The sequence below is a fragment of the Haliaeetus leucocephalus genome, unplaced genomic scaffold, assembly GCF_000737465.1.
Source record: "Haliaeetus leucocephalus isolate CR32 unplaced genomic scaffold, Haliaeetus_leucocephalus-4.0 Scaffold262, whole genome shotgun sequence".
Taxonomy (NCBI): Eukaryota; Metazoa; Chordata; class Aves; order Accipitriformes; family Accipitridae; genus Haliaeetus; species Haliaeetus leucocephalus.
Window position 1 is genome coordinate 10,894,925 of NW_010972698.1, and position 21,308 is coordinate 10,916,232.

A 21,308-nucleotide genomic window follows, 5' to 3' on the forward strand; every position below is an offset into this window, starting at 1 on the left:
GTGAGGTCCTTCATGGCCGGGGGTGGTTGGGGGAGGCCTGCGGGGGGTGGTCGTGGCCTAGGGGAGGCCGCCCTACTAACCCAGGCCTGTCTGCCCCACAGCTGCACCCCATGAGGATGGAACAGCGGATGCCGCCGCTCATTATGGAGGTGAAGCGCTTTCCTCATTTCTCCCTCTTGGCACGCTCCTGCCCCCGTTGGTGAGAGGTACCGCTAAAGCCCCTAAAAGATTGAGCTGGGGCTTCCCCGCCCCAGTGCGGGCCGCCCAGATCCACTGGCAAGGACATGGCAGCACCTCCGCTCCTTCCTTCTGCCCCCGCTGCCAGCTGGGGTGTGTTCCTCCCACTCCATCTGTGCAAGCCACCCAGGCAGGTGCCTGTGTAGCTATCTAACTCCTTCGTGGCTTGTGTGTCTCCATTAACTGGATCCCCACCGACCGTGAAAGGAGCTGTGAGTGACAGCCAGATAGAGACACCTGCACTCAGGACACTTGAGTTGGATGCCACACGGACGTGTCAGCACTTAGTCATCCCAATTGTACTGACCGTGGGCCGAGGACGAGTTGGTTTTGGATAGAGCATTGGCTGGGAGGTGTTCAGGGAAATGGCTTGGTATTAGGTGTCAGCACCCAGTGCGAGCAGTGCCAGAGCAGACTAGGGTTGCTAGGTGTTTCTGGGCGACAAACAAGCAAAGTGCCCCTTTCTCCCTCTTTGAAGAATGCTGGGGCCCTCGGGGTCGTGTGGAACCAGTGACACAATCAGCAGCATTATGTCAGTCTGGATTCCAGCAGGGTGGGGCCCTCACCCTCCAGGTCTTGCACACACCAGTGGGGATGCAGCTCCGGACAGGGCTAGTATCCTTTCCTGTCTGGTGAAAGCCCGTTGGTTTTGCTCTGCTGACCAGCTGCCCCTTAACGCCCCCTTTCCCCAGGACCCTGGGGCTGCTCAGGATCAGAAGTGGATTTATCAGGCTTTAATGGAATGACGAGAAGAAGACTTTGCCCTGCAGGTAGGGGTGGTTATGAGAGAAAAGGAGGCTGGGAGACACCGAAGAGGAGGGCAGGCAGTGGACAGGGGAACTCTGGCTGAGAATGCAGGTTTTGGATCTGAAATTAGGGCCCTCCATGCCTTTCTACATTTAATATACCTGCCTGGTCACCTGCCATATAAGGACCCACTGGAGTTGCGGGGGGTGGGGTGGGGGCGTGGGGGTGTGTGTGTGGAGACCTTCCCTTGGGAACTGAAGGTGAGAAAGTTAAATGCTGGAGATAAGGGAAGTGTAGAAGTAAAAGGCATCCAACCCCTTCCCCCTGCCCCCACTCCTGGCAAGTGGGTCATTTCATTGCTCAGGTATGTATGGCATTCGGAGCCTCTGGTACTGCCTAGAGCAAGCTGACTCCCAAGGGTAGCAGTAATATGCCAGTGTGGGTGCACAGGGCAGGAGCACGAAGGGTTCAGCTCCAAATCTTTGACGTGGTTCTCCCTTGGGCAGGAACCCAAGCTGGACTCTGCAGGGGAGGGAGCATAGAACTGAGTTGAGGGTCTCTGATTCTCTTTCCTGCCTCCCGCTGATGCCTTAGCTTTAGGGTATGCCTGAGCAAGGGTTTTCTCACTGGAGCATGGGGAGGGGGGTGTTGCTGGAGGCAGCGCTGCCTTGAGCAGAGGCAGTTAGGTGAGGATGTGGCACTAAGTGAGCTTGTAGTGCCAAGACATAGCTTCCTTTAATGAGGGCAGGGACTTTTCAGGGCCTGCACATTCGATGAAGACAGACAGGATTTACAGCACAATGTGTACACACACCAGTACAGCAACCACAGCGTAGAAAACACGGTCCCAGTGCAGTGTAGCACTTCCAAGTCCAGCTGCTCTGAGCTTCTACCTTTGTAGAGGAGAGTGTATCTGTGGCACGTACCTGTATTTGGGTGGAAGCCAGCTTACCCATGTGTTGCCAGTATGGCTTGCGGAGGTGCAAAGGTTCTTTGAATTAGCTGGAAGCAGAGGTGATAGGTTTCACTGCAAAGGGCGAGGAAATCTCTTGGATCCCATCCAGCTTTGTTAAGAGCAATGAAGTTGCAGCAAGGATGACTTTGGCCCATTGCACTCCAGTGACATAGTTCAGAGCTGTAAAACCCTCGGCTCAAGCGTGCGTGCAGGGTGTGGGGTGAGATCAGCTTGCTCTCCTGAAGTGCGCTGTAGGCTCTGCCAGGGAAACCTGGTGGTTTTGCCAGCTCCTCTACATATGAATGAGTCTACGAGGGCTTTGCAATGAGCTTGACACATGGATAACCACATAATTAAAGGCTGTAGCTTTATAGAAGAGCATTAGCACTGGTATCTTTAACCACAAAGAGCAGAACTTGAGTCATCGAATGCCAGGGGATGAATTTCCTAGCGGATTGCTCCATCAGGTTGCTGAATTATTGGGCCTGGATCCAGTGGGATGCCGCATCAGACATGAACCAGGAGGGGAAGAAACCTGGCAAGGGGTGATTGTCTGAGCTAGAGGTCCTGTTAGCTTGGAGAACCCAGACTTGTAAAAACAGCTCTACAAAACTAGAACTAACCCAAAGGTTAGGTGAGGGCTGAGTCACTTTACCAAGACAAGACAGTAATAGTATGACTGGCAGCTTCCATTTTAGGCTCACAGTCCACTGAATTAGTGGCAACATTGCCTAGATTTCTAGGGCTATAGCCCACATTGTTCTCAATTATTTAAAGATGCTGTCCTAGAATATTCTCAGTTAGTCAAAGATATTGTCCTAGGATAAAATGCAATACATCTCAGGCTGTTGAGTTTTAAGGAGACCAGAATCAGCATGTCTAAGGTGGGCTGCAGATCCAACATGCCCAAAGCGTTAGGCTGACTGGAGCAGTTTCTGATCTCATCCCATTTCTAGTGTTAAATTCTCCTGTTTGTGACGAAAGCTTTGTACCTAAAGCTTGTGACTTCTTTATCAGGCTTTATTTCTCTCATAACTGCATCCTCTGCCTAGCTTACCCTTTGTTATCAGTGCGAATAGGTAGGAGGGAAGTGGGACAGAGGACAGTGATTCACTCCTGGGGAGTCTGGCTGAGTCAGAGACTGAAGCTTAATCACTGCAGGCTGTGACTCCTGGGCCATTCTTGCTGCTTGCTCGATTTCCTGCTCTCTTAAGTACTTGTTGAACATTGGACTCCCACCACCAGTGTGTCAAGGTCACTCTTCACAAGTTCTCGTTTTTTGTTTTTTGCCACAGGCACGGTCTGAATTGGATAAGTACCTTTCAAATGAGGTGCCACCCATCCCAATGATACCAGACAAGAAGTACCGTCGGGAGAGTGCCTCAGTGGTGGATGAGTTCTTCTCCACAGAGAAGCCCACTTCTACACCATACAGCGTGAACATCAATGTGATTCTGCCAGACACGACGCACCTGCGCACTGGACTTTACCGGCCACCCAAACCCATGACACCATTCCCACAGATCAAAACAGAGCCTGGCACCAGCTTCGCCCAGCCCTGCTCTTCTGCCTCCGGCTCCACGCAGACCCTGCCCGACTTCACCAGTGTCTTCAGCATGCCCCAGTCAGTGGCAGTGAACAACATCTTCATCAAGCAGGAGATGCCTTCTGAGATCCCCTTATCCACTAGTCCACAGCAATCCCAGCTTTACCAGATGCCTCTTGGCAACGGAAGCGCTGACATTACCACTCTGACATCTTCCTCCAACAGCACCACAGCTATCAACAGTCTCAGTGGTGTTACCATGTCCACAGGTAACACCATGTCCAGTGTGGTCCACAGACCTGTCCAGCCAGGGGGGCCAGTTAAGCAGTACCCACATGTCTCCCAGGGACAGGGAAACTTCAGCCTCTCAGGGCAGTTCTACCCTGCTCCAGGGGTGAACCTGCCCCCTTCACCCCCCAACTCACAGCCTGGCAGCCCAGAAAATCAACCTGAGCTCATCAACACCATCTCTCCCCCACCATCCTATGAAGCCACTTTTGGACTGAAGTTGGTCCAGTCGTCCCAGGTCCCCCCAGTCCCCAGTGGCCTTGGGACACTCTCCCAAGGGCACCTTGTCATGCAGCCCCCCAAATACAACAGACGCAACAACCCTGAGCTGGAGAAAAGGAGAATCCATCACTGCGATTACCCAGGTATGCTCACGGTTGATGTACTGGCTCAGCTTTGGGGGCTGTCTCTTCTTGACACACTGAGGCTGGGGGCTGCCTTGGGCCTCCACAGGAGTTTAATCTGAAATCACCTTGCCCGCGTGCTGAAGGGAGTTATGGAGCTGGGTGGAGAGCCCCAGGGAAGTGGGGTTCCCACCGACACCAAGGGAGTATAAGAGGTCGATCCTGCCTGTGCTAGCTGATGCCTTTTTTCTCCTTTTCCATTTCCCCTTCGCACTCTGGCAAAAGCAAGCCTGACTCTGAGAGGCAGAAAGCTCCTGCAAAGCACAGGGATGCTCCTGGAAATCTGCTGCCTTAGCTGCCTGTTTCGCTCTGGTCTTGCCTAACCCTGAGCAGCCACATGCCCTCCGCAGATGAAACCATGCTGGCTTTCTCCCTGGCCTTTCCTTTCCCACTCTCCCATAATAGGTGGCAAACCATCCAGTAATTTCCATAAGCAGCCTTCACAGTCTTTCTCTGCAGCCCCAATTCTCTTCTTCCAAAGAGGCAATGAGCTGAATATCTCTCTGTCATATCCTTCAGTGTCTTCATGTGCTGCATCAGGATGGTGTGGAAAGGCATTTCAGGGTAGCGATCAGCCCAGAGCTGAAGCTGTTCCCTGTGTGTCACTTCATTGCATGAGCATGTCCATCTAAAGACCTGTCGTACCTTGGCAGGAGGAGATCTTGCAGTGTTTCCTGCACTATGCACAGAGGGCTTATGGGACCCACAGCTGCAAACTGTCATTCATGCCGCATGGGAGAGAAGCAGTCATGTTCCTAGCGAGAAACCCCAGTGACAGCAGCGTGAGGGCATGAAAATCACCAGTCCTTGTGCAGGGGCACACACCTCCCACTTCCTGGGCCGAGCCCCAGCCATCGCGCTGTTGGGGATTAGCAAACAGTTCTCCCATGGCGGTGTGTGAACTGAGGAAAGTCATTTCCTAACTGCCTCCTGCAAGATTTATGTGCTCTTTCCATGGCACAAGAGTGCCTGTAGTAGGTCAGCCCAGAGGCCTGTCTAGCCCAGATCCTGTCTCCAGCAGTGCCCCGAGGAAGTATATAAGAATAGGACATGTTTAGTGAGATCTTTCTGTGCTTAACACCTTCCTGCCCTCTGGCAGCCTCCAGATTAGGGACTTTCTGAGCCAGAAGCTGCACCCATGTTCTTGTGGTTAACAGCTTGTGCTGAATTTTCTACCTCCTACCTTCATGGTGGGAGACAGATTAAGGGTGCAGAGAGGGCTTCTTCTAATCCTTCACACTGAGGTTCAGCTAGAGGTGAAAGCAGTCAGGACTGGTGGCAGGTGCAACAGGTCTTACTGACATGGTCTGCGTGAGGAAGCGACAGGAGGCATGCCGAATTCACACCAGTAACCTGATGAACAGGGGAGACCTGTTTGCAAAGCCCTGATCCAAGTTTCCAGGTGGCGGCCGCAGCACTTTTTCCTCTACAGGGTCATGGGGAAATGAAGCTCAGCCGTGCCCTGCTCTGGCTTCTCTGTGCTGCTCCCGCTGGGTTTGGAAACTGCTCTGGGTGCTTGGCTGGCTTCGTTTCTGTGTCCAGCAGGGAGGCAGTCCTTGGTCTCATGCATACTGTGTGAGGGACCACTGAGGCTTCAGAGCATCAGAAGCAAAACTGAACTCAGTCACCAACCCTCACCCCTCCTAGCATGGGGAAGGGAAAGGCAGCTAGCTGCTCCTGCACCTCCCGAGCAGGACAGCATGGAGAGGTGATGTCCTACAAGAGGCTTCTTTAGGCTGTGTGGAAACCGTGGAACAAAAAATATGACTATGTTGCTTATGCAGGTCATAAAACTTCATATTTTAATATACTTGTCAAAACGCAGTGAAGCAGGGCCATAAAGGCAGCATGAGAAGCTTTTCTAAGCTTTATCTAACTGAAATGAGGGACTAGCAATGATTCATTTTGAGATGCCTGTTGAAACTTTTGACGAAGTCCTGGTGTTTCTGTTAAGACCCTTCCTTTGATTAAACCTGTTGTTGCTGATCTGAAAAAACTTCCCACTGGCTTTATTCTGGATCCTGAAAGCCAGGTTGTGGCTCCACAGTGTACCTGGCGTTTCCTGGAACATTTTACCATATCTGCTGGGGCTAGGACTATTACAAAATACATCTTCCCTCCAGCCTTGCAGTAGTGATACCAGTTACGTCTGGAATCCAGAAAGACAAACAGCAGCACAAAGCCAGCAGCTAACAGTGGTGAATTTAATGTTTTCATCCTGCCTTGAAGACCTGGTTGAAGAAAGGGGGATTTGAAAGTCTGTGCCTGATTCTTCCCCACCCCCCTAATTCCCAGCACAATGCCCATGGGTGTCAGGGTTGTATGGCAAAAGATGGAGTGTCGTAAAGGTCTGTCTGTCTTGGAGAACAAATGCTCTTTAGTTTCTGCTGAAACAAAACAGGTATAGCCAGGCTTATTTGCATACTGTTACCCAGAGTGCTTTTCAGGCCTGCTCTGTCCCTAACCTCAAATATAAATGTTCTGGATTTGTTTGAGGAAGGGCCCCTTTCTCACAGGGAAGTTGTGTCTTTTCTGTTTTTGCAGGTTGCTCAAAAGTTTATACCAAGAGCTCCCACCTGAAGGCACATCAGAGGACTCACACAGGTAAGAGCACCACATCATCAGGAAACTCTGCCAGCCTGCACTTCTTATGCTGTGCCTGGTAATGGTGGTGATAATGTAGCTGGGTAGATTACCTTAATCTAGGGTGGTTATTGGGGTAAGGAGCACAGTTAAGTCTATTGATATTAATGTCAAAAAAAGTCCAATGGTTGCACTGGTTTAGAGCGACCGTACACTGCTGCGTGCACTTGCTTGCCTTCTGGAGGGATGGACTAGAATTTAGGAGAACTCTTGGAGGCTCTCGAGTTGATGGATTGGGAGGGGGAGGTGCCCCCAAAACCTCTATTACTCTGAGCTCTTCCTTTGAGATCTCCCAAATCCTAGCCAGGTCTGATTCTGCGTAGCCTACAGAAAGATTGCCTAAAGGTATGTGGTGCATCTATATGACCTCTGAGGAGACAAGGGCTGTCTCTTTTATGTCAAGTGCCCCTGTGGTTCCCAAGGAGAGGAAGGAACCCCTTGTATCTCCTTGTGTACCAGCCACACAGACCACTTGCACCCAGTGCTTGTCCCCTTAGCAGCTGCTAGTGGTGTATCACTGGAGCAGCCAAATACACGTACAGAAGGGCTCCCAATACACGAACAGAAAGGCTGTGCCCTCATTCCCGAGGGCAAAGGTGCTGTGGGCCACCCTTGCTGGTGTAAACGGGGTCACTAGCACAGAGGAGCTCCCACTACAACCAGCTTGCCTGGGGTAAACCTAGCTCAGTGGCACTTGTGCATTCAAGCACAGGTCTTCTCATTAAGGCATTTATTATACCTGAAACTTTATCAGATCCTCAGGTAGTCCAGGAACCATCAGTGCCCTCATAAATCTCTTTTATAGAAGGGCTGATCTTTACTGAAAGCAATTAAGCTGGCCCAGAGTTCACTTTTCTTTTTTATTAACAACGAACAAAACCCATCCTGAGGCTGGGAATCAGTTCTTGCACTTGGCTCTGTTCCGTTTTCATCTTATCAGTCCTTCGAACAAGCCAGCAAAGAATTTTTCTTTGTGCATGAGGTACAATATTTTTTTGGCAGGGCCTGGGTAGGAGCGGGCTGGAGAACAACACGGAAGGGGTGGAAGAAAGGAACAGGAAGGACATTGTCCCGGCTCTGAGGGCTGGGTGGTGATAAGCATTTGTCACAACAGCAGTCTGTATTCAGGGCTATGGTAGGGCTCTCGCTTTAAAATGAAATATCTCTTTTCCCCTTCCGTTCAGAGCATGGGTCTTAGCTCTGTGCCCAGAGATGCGACCCATCTGAGACAGGCACCGTCTCTACGAGTCACAATATAGAGATGTATCCAGGCAAACCTGGGCAGTTTTTGAACCCAATAAAATGCAGTCATTTTTCCAGGTTTCCCAGTAATTAGGCTGGAAATCCAAGTGTGTTTACCTCCTTCCACTTCACTTGCTGTAAAAGGGAAGGGCAGAGAGGCGAAGGAGGATGTGACCTGAGTAGTCAAGAAAACTGGTAGTGTTGTGGGGCGGGTAAAAAGAAGGGAATCCAAAACAGAGTGCCATACGCAGGCAGGCTCAAGGCATCTGCGTCTAATTTTTGAAGCCTCGTTTTTTGCCTTTGTGGCCTCAGCCTCACTGAGCATGGCGCCGGAGCTACAATGGCAGGGCCCGTCCCAACTGCTGCCAGCTAAGTACGCTTGATGCCACTTCAGCTCCATCACTTGAAGGGTTAATAACACCCTTTCTCTGGATTCCTCGCCTGATGGCAGCTGGGCTGAGAAGTACATGATCTCTAAGATCTTTTCTTGTGGTTTGCCCGTTGCTATGGGCTGGGCTGTATTCATCTCCTGGAGACACCATTCATTTCCTGGGTGCCATTGTGAGATTAAATATATAACCCGGTGGCTGCTCACCCGCCTCCCGGGGGCTGGGAATGCCAGTTTGGGTCCTTTGTTTGAGCTTGCCCTGCCGTGCTGTCCTGGGAGATGGAGCCAGCTCGTGGGACAATGGAAAGCATTTTGTTTCTATCCTGGAGATCAACCTGTTATTGTTTGAAACTAAAGGGCCTTGGTAGGGTTGACCCAGCCAGGTGACCTGGCTGGGACAATGTCTGTGGCTGCACAGTGCAAATCCCGCCTTTGTCTTAGCATGCTAACGCAAACCCTGAGATCCCCAGCATGCCGTAAAACATCCAGCGTGCTGCTTGTAAATTGACTCTTAAGTTCTCTATTTACCTGAGCCATAAAAATATACCTCTCTCCTCCCCATGGTGCAGAGCCCAGGGGCTTTTTGAGGAGCTGGATGTGGTCTTGGTGCCCTGTCTCCTCCAGGTTCACATGTCTGTGCTTTCATATTTTGTCCAGCGCATGCAAGACACTGTAGATCTTGCTGTGGCTGAATGTTTTCTGTTTCCTGGCCAAAACCTAGCACACAGGCTGCGGGGAGGAACGGCCGTTCGCTGGGAAACATGTCGGAGCACGACACACATGCCTGTACATGCATGCTGCATGTGTACGTGCATTCATGCCGCGGTGGTGCGCTCAGCAATTGGCCGATGAAATGGTAAATATTTGAGGTCGGGAAAGTCAGCACATTCCCTGAACTCTGCCTGCTTGTTCAGGCTGTTAAGAGCGAGGGCTAATATTTGAGAGCACCACACCCATGCGTGGAGAGGGCTGCAGCCAGGGTTCAGCTCTACAACCTGGGCACACAGGCAGTTGGAAGCGGGCACAGGCTTTTCCAGCCCAGTTCCCAGCTGGCTGAGAAGTTGCACAATTTAATTGATTTCAGTTCAGGAATAGGTGTGTATGGGCAGGAGTGGGGGAGAGGGCAGAGGCATTACATCACCCAGATGCTCTGAAGAAAACACAGTGTTTTGTGTACGGAGAGCTGCTGCAGGGCTGAACTTTGAGGCAAAGAGCGTTAGATGGTTTCATGCCCCCCACACCTGTATGAGCAGCAACACCTTCCACAGGAATTTTTGGCTTTTTAGTTAAAAAAATAAAAACAAACAAAAAACTCACTCAGAAAAATTTTTAGCCAGAAATGCTCCAAAATCCAACAGGAACTTGAACAGCACTAGAAACCAAGCCTAGAAAGCAAAGTGGGGCAGAGAGGGGGGCACATGGACAAGACCTGGTTACTGCAGCTCAACAATTTACGGTCCCTTGGTGGCTATGGATGGTGTACAGCAAGTGCACCCTGGTAGTGCAAAGCACCAGCGTGGCCACGAGCCCTGTTTTGCAGCGGGCAGCCCTGGGTGCCCTCCAGGGCCTCCCAAGGAGGACGGGCATCTCTGAGAGGATGGGTTGGGTATTCAGGAGGCCGGGCAGTTGCGTGTCCACATAGGCTCTTGAGCGGCGGCGGGGCTGTACTGTGCCTGTGACCTGTGGCTCTTCCTCGCAGGTGAGAAGCCCTATAAATGCACATGGGAAGGCTGCGACTGGCGCTTTGCCCGCTCCGACGAGCTGACCCGGCACTATCGGAAGCACACGGGCGCCAAGCCCTTCAAGTGCATAGCCTGCGGCCGGTGCTTCTCCCGCTCTGACCATCTGGCTCTCCACATGAAGCGGCACCAAAACTAGGAGCCGCCTACGTTCGCCACTTCTCCAAGAGCAGCTGAAACTCTTTTCTTTTCCGAGGGGGCCTCTCCTCTTCTCGTACATAGGAACAAACCCATGCTGTGATCAACCGGCAGGGCAAGGGTGGTGGGCAAGCCCCCTCTGCAAGCCCTGTCCCCAACTGTTTCTGGTTTTCAAAAAAATCTCATTAAAAAAGAGTTTTAATTACAGACTGATCTCATGACGAAGCTACCGGCAGCGCTGGGGCGATGGACCTTGGATTCCAAAGGGCTTTCTTCCAGCAAACCTGCTATTTATTTGTCACTCAGGAGCAACTGTCCTTCATGTCTCAAGCTCTTTGGGATTTTTTTACCCCTTTCGGGGCAGTGCCTTTGGTGAGCCTGAGGAGGTTGTGATGGGTTGGTAGCCTGGCCGTGCGTGAGAGGTCTCACTTCAAACTGTCGGTGCAATCCTCTTGGACTGCCCCATGGCATGGCCGTGGTACCTCTGATGTGCGAGAACAGGAGCATGTGCCCAGGGCTGTTTGGGTTGACAGTCCCGGTCTCTGTGGGGGCACAGACGAAAGGGCCTATGACATACTTACCTGACGTGCCTTCAAGCAAAGGACAGCACAAAAGCAGATGACAAAAGCCATCATCTGTGTCCCCTTGAGCTCACCTGTGGTTTTCTGGCAGCCAGCTCACTCGGGGCTGCGAATATCTGCCCTGCTTGGCCAGGTTTTTTGGTTGTGTCTGTAGCATTTCTGCTTCCAAGATGAATTTTGACTTCAGGTGTCTCTGGGAGGACCAGCATGGGTCTTGAAGCCACCCAGAGGACTGCAAAAAAGCCACTGATAAAGTTCTGGTTTCCCAGAACACACTGTGCCTTTCTCCAAAAAGCACTGGGCAGGCTCTACTCATGCCTTGAACATGCACACAAGGAATCAGTCATCGCCAATCACACCGGTCTTTTGCTGTTGCCATTTCATCACATTCAGACAGAAAAGAAAAAAAGAAAAAAGCATCTTTGAAAAAAATTCCAATAAATCCTGCTGTTCAGATTGTAATCATGTTACCTACCTCACAGGTTCACTGCCTTGGGCTCCGTAAGGCACCTTCCCTCTTCTTCTGTGGGGTGCTGTGACGCGTGGGGCACATCAGCCATTCTTCAAAGTCTACCGGGGGTTAAACTTAGGCAGAACAAGAACCAGGCCATGCCAGTTTAAACAGCAGCCGTGCAGGTAATAAATAAATCAGGAGCAAATAATGGGCCCAGTGTGTTCAACAGAATATTGATTTCCCCCACACCGTCCTCCTCTTTTATTCTTCCTCAAACAAATTTAAGTAACACGCAGGCTGATGCGCATCTGCAGTGTGAACTGAAAGGCCACGCCAAACTGTGGCATCTTCAGGTGGTAGAAATTTGAAGGCCACCCCTCTCTGCTATTGCCAAACCGCACATTAGCCAAAAACCGTAGCTGGGTTCCTGGTTGTCCTTTGCCTTGGATAAATAAAACTGATCACACCTGCGGTGCACGTAGCTGGTCTGGTGTGACAGGAGAGGAGGGCAGGAAGGATTTGAGGGGGGTGAGGTGTGCGTGCTGTGGTGTAGGCTTTGGGATGGATGATGTGCCCGGGACTAGCGGTGCAGCGCTGCAGTGAACCCTTTGTGTGGCTCTTTGGCAAGAAGCCTCCTCTTTTCTCCATGCCACCAGGGAGGGTGGGAATGGAGGGGTGAAGTCAGGCCACTGAATTGCTGGGAGCCGGCTTGGGTGACTTTCCCTGACGGTGCGTGGCAAGGGCTTTCCAGACCGCAGCACTGGGGTCTTTGCCTGGCTGGAGGGTTTGATGACGGCACCCTCTTGACACCGCGTTCAACTGAGGATTGGAGAGCCTGGCTCTTAAATCAGCTTTTCCTGACCATGTGTATGTCCTCCATGTTCTTTTTCCAGCTCTTTCCTTGCTTGTCGTCAGGATCGGCAGGTGCTGGTGCAAATGGGCTCGTTTGCCATCTGCCTTGTTGGCTGTGGGGTCTGGCTCCTCTTCAGGGCAGAGAGCAGGACCTTGCCAATGCCACCACTGTGACCTGGGCTCCTCCTTTTTCCCACTTCACCTTGGAGGTTGGGTTGAGCTATATGAGTGAGTAGGGCATACAGTGCCATCTTCCCCCCCAAAAATGGGGGGGTAGGAATGGTGCGTGGCCTTAAGCCTCCATGCAGGGGACAGTTTTACCTCTTGCTTCTGCTTTGAGATGGGCCTGGAGAGCCTCAGGGAAGGTCTCTGATGATGGAAAAAACCCTCGGAGAACGGCGGTGGTGCAGGGTGTAGCAGCGTGCTTGTCTGCCAGCACGGCGGGTTGAGCTCACGCCAAAGGAATTTCAGGGTAGCGTGGAGATGCCTCAGCCCCACCGGTGTCTCCAGGAAGCTCAGGCTGGCTCGATGGGGCTGGTGGGGACCCAACGCAGCCGTGCTGGGACCTGCTGGGCTCCACCCGGCTTTGCTGGCACCCGTTCAGCTCTTCAGCGGGTGAGCCCTGGCATGGCGAGCCGGCGGCACCATGGTCCCCGCGCACCCCCCCCACGGGGAGCCAGCAGCCCCCACGGCTGTAACTGCAACCTCCACGTGGGAAGACCTTTTTTTTGGTGTATCCTTTGTGGTTGAACCTCCTAAAGGTGTGAGCCAAACTACAGGGCACAAGGTCAGCCCAGCCGCCGCCTGTGCCATCAGGCTGGTCCTGGGGTTAGCCCTCACCCGTGGGCCTCTCAGAGGGGTCTCACTGACCCCCCTCTTTTTTTTGGAGAAGGAAACCTCTGCTCCGCCCTCCCCCACGCCTCCATTTCCATCTCTCCCTCCCCTGCTGTGCTGATGGGGCCCAAAACCTGTTCGCTGAAAAACAGTACAAAGCCAAAACAACCAACAGGCAGCTTTAAATCTTAGGGGAATTTTAAATAATTTTCCTGATGATCTTGTTTTTTTTCACTACAGAAAAAAAAAAAATCTATCTGCTCATCCTCACATAGACTCTGTGTGTGTGTATATATATATATATATATATTTTTTATTATTTGATGGGGGTGCAGAGGAAGAAGTGTCTTAACAAAAAAACACCCCAATCCAGTACTACTTCCCAAGCAGCACCACTGGTCTGCATGCAAACGCTGACATGCAAATGTTTTACTAGTGCAAAGGCAACACTTAAAGAAAAAAAGACTCTGAAGGAAAACCACAGCAAGCCTTGGCTTTTATTTCTCTATTTTTGCATGTACAGAAGTGGACAGCCTCTAACTTTGCATTTCATTGCAGCTCTCGGTGGCTGAGGGCAGCTATTCCCCAGGAGAAAGCCAGGGGAGATGGGGAGTGATGCTGACCTGAGCAAAGCCCCTCTTTTTTTGCTACGGGAGGGACGGCTCGGAGCCGAGTGACATAGCTGGGGGTGTGCGAACCCCAGCTGAATGTGAATGAAGGTCCCTCCATCCCCAGTCCCCTGGGACACTTAGGTGACAGGGACATTGGAAAAGGTTTGCAAGCCCAGGAGGCTTTGCAAGCTGGGTTTGGTGCAGAACAAATGCCAGTCTGGCCGGGAGGCGGGTGCCTCATCTCTGCTGCGCGTGTATCATAGCGGGGGAAAAAAAAAAATCGCTGTAAATAGGAAAAGAGCACTGTATCGCTTTGCGGGTCTGCGTGGATTGAAAGTGATCGTTTACTGTCCGAGATGAACACAATGTGAAAAAAAAATTGGGACCTGGAAAACTTGGGTGGAAGGTTTATTTTTCCGGTGATGCTCTTGTTTGTTACATAACCCCTCTCCCCCTGAAACTCCCCTATGACTATTAATCTATCTCATATTTTGTAATAAAATTTTATCACGTGGAGACATGGTCTTTCTTCTGTTCCCTCCCATTGGAAATGCTCTTTTTGCCTTTACCTGCTGCTGCCTGTGCGTGTGCTGATTTTAGAGGCTTAAGAAAAGGAAAAAAAAGCTTTTTCGTTAGGTTGGATTAGGAAAATGGATATGCGAGCAGGGGAAGGATCCGTGCATGTTATAAGCCTGGAGCACCAGGCAACGCTATTAGTGTTGTTACGTGGCCTAAGCTGACGCTTTGGAGGAATGGCGAGCCCTTTCTCAAACCGATGTTGCAATGCTGTGCAAAGAAAAAGGAGGGGCAGGACTTTTTTTTTTTAAAAATCCCCTCCGCCTTTCACTACGTGCTCCCAATTTTTGCCCTGTGAGGGGAAAAGGGGGCATCTGCAGGCCAAGTGGGTCAGAGGGAGCAGGAGGGCCAGGCAGAGGGGAAGAGAGAAGAGACGGGGGGGACACAAGGAAGTGCTGGGATGGGGACACGGTGTTCAAAATCCCCGTCTGTGTACTTTTGTGTATATATATACACACATTTGTACATATGCAAACAGCCGGCAGGGGTTCAGCCGAGGGCTGTTGAGCTCATGCCTTTTGCTTGCATGCACCTGCACGCACATACGCAAACACCTACAAATACACATCTGTTTCTATAGGCTGAACTAAACAGTTCTTTATAAGCCGTTCCTGGCAGGATCCCATCTGCTTTCTCCAGCATCTTTGTGACCACTTCCCGCAGTCGCCTCCTGGCCTGGCTACGCTTGCAGGATCATGACGCTTATTCCATGTTAAAAACAACAACTCCCTGTTGCTTTCCAAAGGTCTTGCATTTCAGCTACATTTTTCATGAAGAAAATCCTCTTTCCCTACTGATTTTGTTCCCTTGGCTCGAACTTGATTACGATGCTGAGATGAGTTGTTTTACATCCTTCTCCTGTAGCTTTTAGACCCTGTTGACAGTCCCCAGGGACTGCACTGTTTTACTTTCCAAGTCTTTCTCCGCTCTCGTCTGTTTCCAGATTTCTCCATCACTTGAAAAATAACTTGGGGACTGAGATCTAATTAAGATTAAGGAGGCAGGGAGAGCAGGACATCGAGCCACACACCTTCTCTTCTTGTCACCCCCTTGCAGTTACAAAGTTTTGCTGCAGATTGCCTGCGCAGGGAGCGCCGGGCAGTGCTGCGTGCCCGGGAAGGATCCGACCACAAGCTCTCCATGGCGTGTGATGCTGGGTGCTGCAGCAAAGCTGTGCAGCCCATAGGCAGGGGAGGCTGGGTGGGAGAAACCAGCACCCTGACCCGCTCCTTTGCTGCACAGGTGGAAAAGGGAGAGGAAACCTGTAGATACTTGCTGAGTTCCAACTCCTGAACAGCCTCAGTTTTACCTTTCCAAATTCTTCTGCCTGCAAATAATGTCAGAAGTGGTGAGGAGGATGGGGAGGCTGTCCGGGACCCCCATCCTTGCGTGTGGGGATGTCAGAGCCACCTGCGGTGCAGGGAGGGAAGTTTGGGGCTGGAAAGGAGATGGGAGATTCTGTGGAACGAGGCATTGGGAAGACACAGGCTGGTGGCTGGAGCCTCTGAGGAGGTCTGGGGGCTAAGAAGACCCTTGTGAAGATCACCATGGACCCATCACGGACTGACTGCTGGGTACAGCATGCTTCCTTTGAAGCCGTCTCCTGCTCTGCAAGTGTTTGTGGAAACTTGGTTTTTGATGTATGGTCTCATGCTGGCTGGTATGGACGGAGCTGGGATGCTGTTGATCTTTGCTAAATACCTTCCCATGGCAAGAGGCATCATGTACCCAAACACCTCCTTGAACCCCCCCCACCTTCCACCCAGTGTGTCCTTCGGCACGCTGCTGCGCTCAGGACTTTGCCCTGGCTGTGCAGCCAAGCTGTTCCCGGCGAGATCACCAAGATAGTGAATAACGGGGAATATCTGCCGTGACGTCAGGAAAGTCCAGAGAGTGGCTATTTTATTGCATGCGAAACTGAAGTATCCTTCCTTGATGGAGGTGCAACGGGGAAAACCCTGGAGAGGGTTTTAGAGGAGAGTGTGGATGGGGCTGCCCTGGCTTCTTCTTCTCAGTGGTGCTGCTGTCACGTGGGATGGGGACCATCCTGTCCCAGAAAGGCTTCCCGTAGCCATGGGCCACAGCTGGAGCGGGGGGACAACTCAGAAGGTGCTCACCTTTTGGGTGACTCAAGCTAAGATGCCCCTGCAGGAAAGCCCCAGTCAGGTTTCCAAACCATCCTTTTTGGAAAACAGCCCGTCAGGCCCACCTGCAGCTGTTTCTGCTCACTCATCTCCACCTCCATTGCCAAAAGTGATTTGTACCATCCCCAGTTTTGAGGGACACAGCTGGCTGGGGCATGTGGGTGTTGCTGAGGACAGCAGGCAGGCGCCAAGGTGCCCACGGACTGTCCTTGTCGGAGCACAGGGCTGCGTAACCCCCCGTTCCCTGTTCTGGTCCTTTCCCTGCCCAGGCCCCCAAGCCTGGTCCTTTGCCGCAGGGGTGGTGATGCTCTGCTTCACCCATACGGCATCATGGACCTGGGAAGGCCCTGCTCTGGTCTGAGGGTCAGCTGCTGGCTCAGGGGTGGGGAGTCCCATCTCGAAGTCAGGCTGGGATGTCCTGGGAGGACACAGTCCCTTTAGGTTCTGGGGAGCTGTTTTGTGTTGGCTGTCCCTGAGGGAGAGATGCAAGATCCTGCTGAGAGGTCCCTTTGGGCCAGCTCTCTCCCTGAAACACAGAGGAGAAGGCGGCAGTCAAAAAAAAGAATAAATCCTTTTTCTCCAAACAGTGGCAAATCTGGGATGCAGCTCAAAGTGGAGCTGGAAGTACAGGCTCATCCCCCGAAGGGTCCTCAGCAGAGCAGGACCTCATCCTGCCGACAGGCCTTCACCCTGCAGACCCAGCCAGCGAGAGGACCCCCCTTACCCATCCCATGACTTTCACTGCCTGCAGCTTCCCCCCAGCCACCGGTACCGTCTTCGCCTTGTTTGTGCTCCAGTGATGAAGCAACGCTGCTGTAAAACCCTGGTTCGATTGCATTGACTGTTTCTGCGCAGTTACGGGGCTGTTAAAGCTGCAGGAATGCCAAGATTGCAGCTGGCCAAGGACAGGGAGGGAAGGAGAAGGCGGAGGGGGGGATAAAAACCAGAGGTGAAAGCTTGGAGGAGAGGGTCCTGCCATATGGTCCCACATGGCATGGCCAGGAGGTGAAGGCACCAACTGGAGGGGACTCGAGGGGACTCAAGTGTCCTCTCAGTTTTTTGCTTGGCATCCAGAACGAAGCAACAGTGATGCCATTGTGCCATGCCTTGCACTTGGAAAGCAATGGGAGTCACCATGAGAGGAGGGTCTGGTGGGCTTGGTGGAGACGGGCGGCTTGGTGAGGGAGTTTCAGCAAGGCTCTGGTCTCCCTCTGCCCCACTCGGGTGATTTTGGAGGGGAAGACTGGAAGGTCCCACTGCTATGGGACAGCAAAGTGCCTGCAACAGAGGCACCCTATGCCCAAAGTCTGGTGGGACGGGATGGGAGAAAACCTAACCCAGCTTCCCCTGGGATCTGGAGAAGACACTGTGGATGCCCACCTTGCACCCCCAGCCTGGCCGAGCAGCGCTGGCATTGCAGCGAGCCCAGCACTGACCTCAGCCCACAGGCGCCTGCTGGACATGGCAATGACTTTCAGGATGGTTTTATTTTTGAACTTTATTGTCCCTTCCCCCCTGCAAGTGACTAACCCAGTGCATCTCCCCTGCAGCAGATAGCTGTCTCCCCAAGGTTATTCTGTTTGATGTTTTCATGGCCTGGGCTGTAAAGTTATCCATTGACTCGGGAAAACACAATTAAGAAAGAAAGAGCTGCCAGGCGGGTTATTCAGGTATCTCTGCAGCTCAGCAAAGGATTGGAGTGTGGGCCAGAGATGTGGCTACCGGTGGGTATGGCAAAGTGGGTATGGCAAAGCCTCCGATGGCACTCTAGGGCTGGGACAATGCCTGGCAGCTGCGGGACAGGGGGACCAGCTCCCGTGGTGCTGCTGTCGGCACCTGCCATCCGCTCGCCTGGAAAACACAAGGGCTGGGAAGGGAGTGCCAAAGGCAGGCTAAATTTTGGGGAGGGCGACAGAGAGGTGCGTGTGCCAGTGGCTGCTCCCACCCCTGTGGGAATGGCCATGCTTGCCGTGACAGCAGCCTCGAGTGCTGCCCTTCAAACCCAGACCTTATCTCCTTTATCCTGAGGACTATCAACCCCTTGAGTCTCCCCATGGTGCCCTATCATGCAGCTGAAGCCAGGACTGAGTCATTAAAGTTAACTATTACCCAAAGTGAGTGTTTATTTGGGGTAATACAGTCCCGGGGGAAAGTGAGGGAGGGGAGGAGGAAGGCTCTTGTTTCTTTTCTACAAGATATCGCCAGCCCCGCAGTGCTAAAGTGGTGCTTAAACAAGATGAATGCTTAAATAACAGACGGCAAGCAGCGCTGCTGGGAGGTGGGATGGGAGAGCTCCGGCCACTGCCGGCCGCCGAGCTGCAGCCAAGCGGCTGGGATGCCTCGGTGTCCCCCCAGCCCATGGGGAGCCCTGTACAGAGGGGTTTGTCTTGCACCGGTGGGAGGAAAGGTCCCTACAAGCTCTCCCCTGGCTGTTTGTCATCAGGCAACTTTGGGGAGAAATCCTCCCTTTCCAGGTGTTTTCTCTTTCTGCCTGCACACCCACGCGGTATCTCTGACCATGTTGTATCTCTGCCCAGACGGCTGCTCGTCCCACTCCTTACCCACATCAGCCATGCAGATATCAGGCAGAAGAAGGAGCCAGGGTAGAGAACATCCACATCCAGACCTTTCCTTGGGTCGTAGAGGGGCATCACCCATCTTCAATGCTGAAGCTGAACATCCTCAAAGTAGAGGGATCTTCAGTCCCAACCCTGCCCCAGACAAGTCACTACCCTAGAATGTAAGTCCTTTTTCTCCACTCCCAAGACCATTTCTTACTCTCCCCTCTCCCTGGAGGGAGCAACATCTCCAATGCGGGGAAGGGCTGGGAGCACTGATTTCACACTGATTTGGGCTTGCTGCAAGCAGCCCGTGCAGTGGAAAGGGAGTGACTGAGAAGCCCCAGCCTTGGTAGTGGCTTTTGCAGCCCCACAAGTACGTCCCATCGGTCCCTGCCCTCCGCAGGGGCATGACTGGGTGCTCCTGGGTGGGAGAGGTGGGCAAGGGCAGAGACATCCCCATCCTTTTCAGTGCCAGCACCTGTGACCATAGCACTGGGCAGTGGGATGGATCCTTCGCCCTCCTGGTCCTTCCTTTGGCTGCTGCACGGTGCCTCCTGGGCACGTGGCCGCAGCAGGGGAGGCTTCCCATAGCATGCGAAAATGATGCTGTTCCCGGGAGTAACCGAATCACATGCAGGAGGGCTCACCTGAACCCTCTAATCCCATAATCTGTCACCAAGGAGACCTGAGCATTACCTGCACTGTGGGAAGCAGAGGGGCACTGGAGCAGGATCATCGGTTCCTGACACCCCTGCCAAGTCCCGTTGCTTTTTGGCTCACCCTGAAGCTCCTGCTGGACAGAGCAGGGCTGAGGGAAGGACCAGAGAGATGGCTGCTCTGCTCTGCTCCTCCAAGAAGGAGCTGCTTCAGCAAACATCTCCAGCACCCTCCTTGCAGCCCATCCCATCGTCCTGCTTTACAATCCATTCCCATACTGATTCCCCTGGCCCAGGCATCAGCAGCATTTAACGATCCCCGCTTCCCAAAGCGCCTTTCTCTGGGGTGTCTTCATGGCACCATGAGGGTGGGAGGTGTCCCCCAGGGCTGGCTTTGGTTTGAAGAAAATGGGGACCTGGAACTGCTGGGGGTGGGGGGGTATGTCTGGTCTGCCCTAACCCCATCGTGGGTGGGTTGGAGAGAGATGCAGCTGAGTGCAATCAAACTGGGTAAGATTTTGGTGAAAAAATCCCCGCTGGCAACAGGAAGGATGTGAGGTCTCTAAGCCAGACGGAGAACTGCCCTGTTGAAGCTCAGATCTAGCTCAAGCACCAAAAAGATGATAAAGGCCAGGGGGACACACACAAACCCTGAGCTGGAGAGCATCAGAGGGTGAAAAACACACAGGGGGTTGTTTGCTTCCCTACAGCCACCTGGGGGGGCCACATTGAACCCAGGCTTGTTGCCAAGGATCCCTGCATGGCCAGGAGGGGACACGTGCCAGGAGAGGACGATTCAACCCCCTTACCACACCACTCACCTTCTGAACACACCAGGCTTTCTCCCGTGACTGCAAAGGGTGCAGGGTGAGGAGAGCAAATCTGTAGAGAGTTTATATGAGAAAGGATTAATCCCACCCTGCACAAGAACCTCCTTTCTGCTCCCATCATCTCCTCTGACTCGCTTTGGGCCCTGCAGCCCATCTTTGGCATCCACAGGGATGTCCACTGAAGCTCCCACCACCTCCCACTGGACACCAGTTCAGCTGAGCCAGTGCAGAGACCTTGCAACTCATTGCACTGGTGAGTCGAGTTTTTCCAGTGCTTACATTAACTTCTTTCTCTGCTGGTCCCTCCATCTGTACTGGGGCTGTGGATCACCCTGGCTGATGTTTGGGGAAAGAACCTGCAAAAGCGACAATGGCTGGGCGCGAGGGCAGGGTCACTGGTGTAGCTCCCCAGAGCTGCCCCTGCCGTGAACCGAAACGCGGAGTGCCCGGGCACAGCGGTGCTGGGGAGCTGCCACAGAAGGGGAAAGCCTATGCAAACAGGCACTGTGGCAGAGCCAGCGCGCCTTGCCTTGCGAGAGGGGACGTGGAGCCAAATATGCCCCGATCAAACAAACCACGGGGATGCACGTCCTCCAGCCGTCCCGGCGCGACGGAGCCCGGGCTCTGCGGTTTCACGATGCTGGAGGAAGGGGTGACAGCCTTGCTCGATGGCTGTGCATTTTGGGAGGGGGGCATCTTGTTCCTGGGGGTGACGCCACCCCCTTCACCCAGGACAGGTCTCTGTGCTCAGGAGGAGCCGATGCATCATCCCCGGTGTGAGGAAGAGCAGAGGCAGTCTTCCTCCCTCCCACATCTCCAGCCGGCCCAGGGCAAAGATAGAGCCAGAAGCCAGATCTTCACCCCTGGCTCCTTCACCGTCCC

The 21,308-nt window shown here is 52.9% G+C and overlaps 1 protein-coding gene across 1 annotated transcript in view; it reads left to right on the forward strand.

The window, feature by feature from the left end:
• The window catches only part of KLF8 (Kruppel-like factor 8), a 37,124-nt gene extending 26,796 nt beyond the window's left edge, over window positions 1-10,328 (forward strand). The window contains exon 4 of the mRNA XM_010569158.1: window positions 10,150-10,328. Within this exon, the coding sequence (XP_010567460.1) occupies window positions 10,150-10,328 (179 nt within the window). The remainder of the gene's footprint in view (window positions 1-10,149) is intronic.
• The last annotated feature ends 10,980 nt before the right edge of the window (window positions 10,329-21,308 follow it).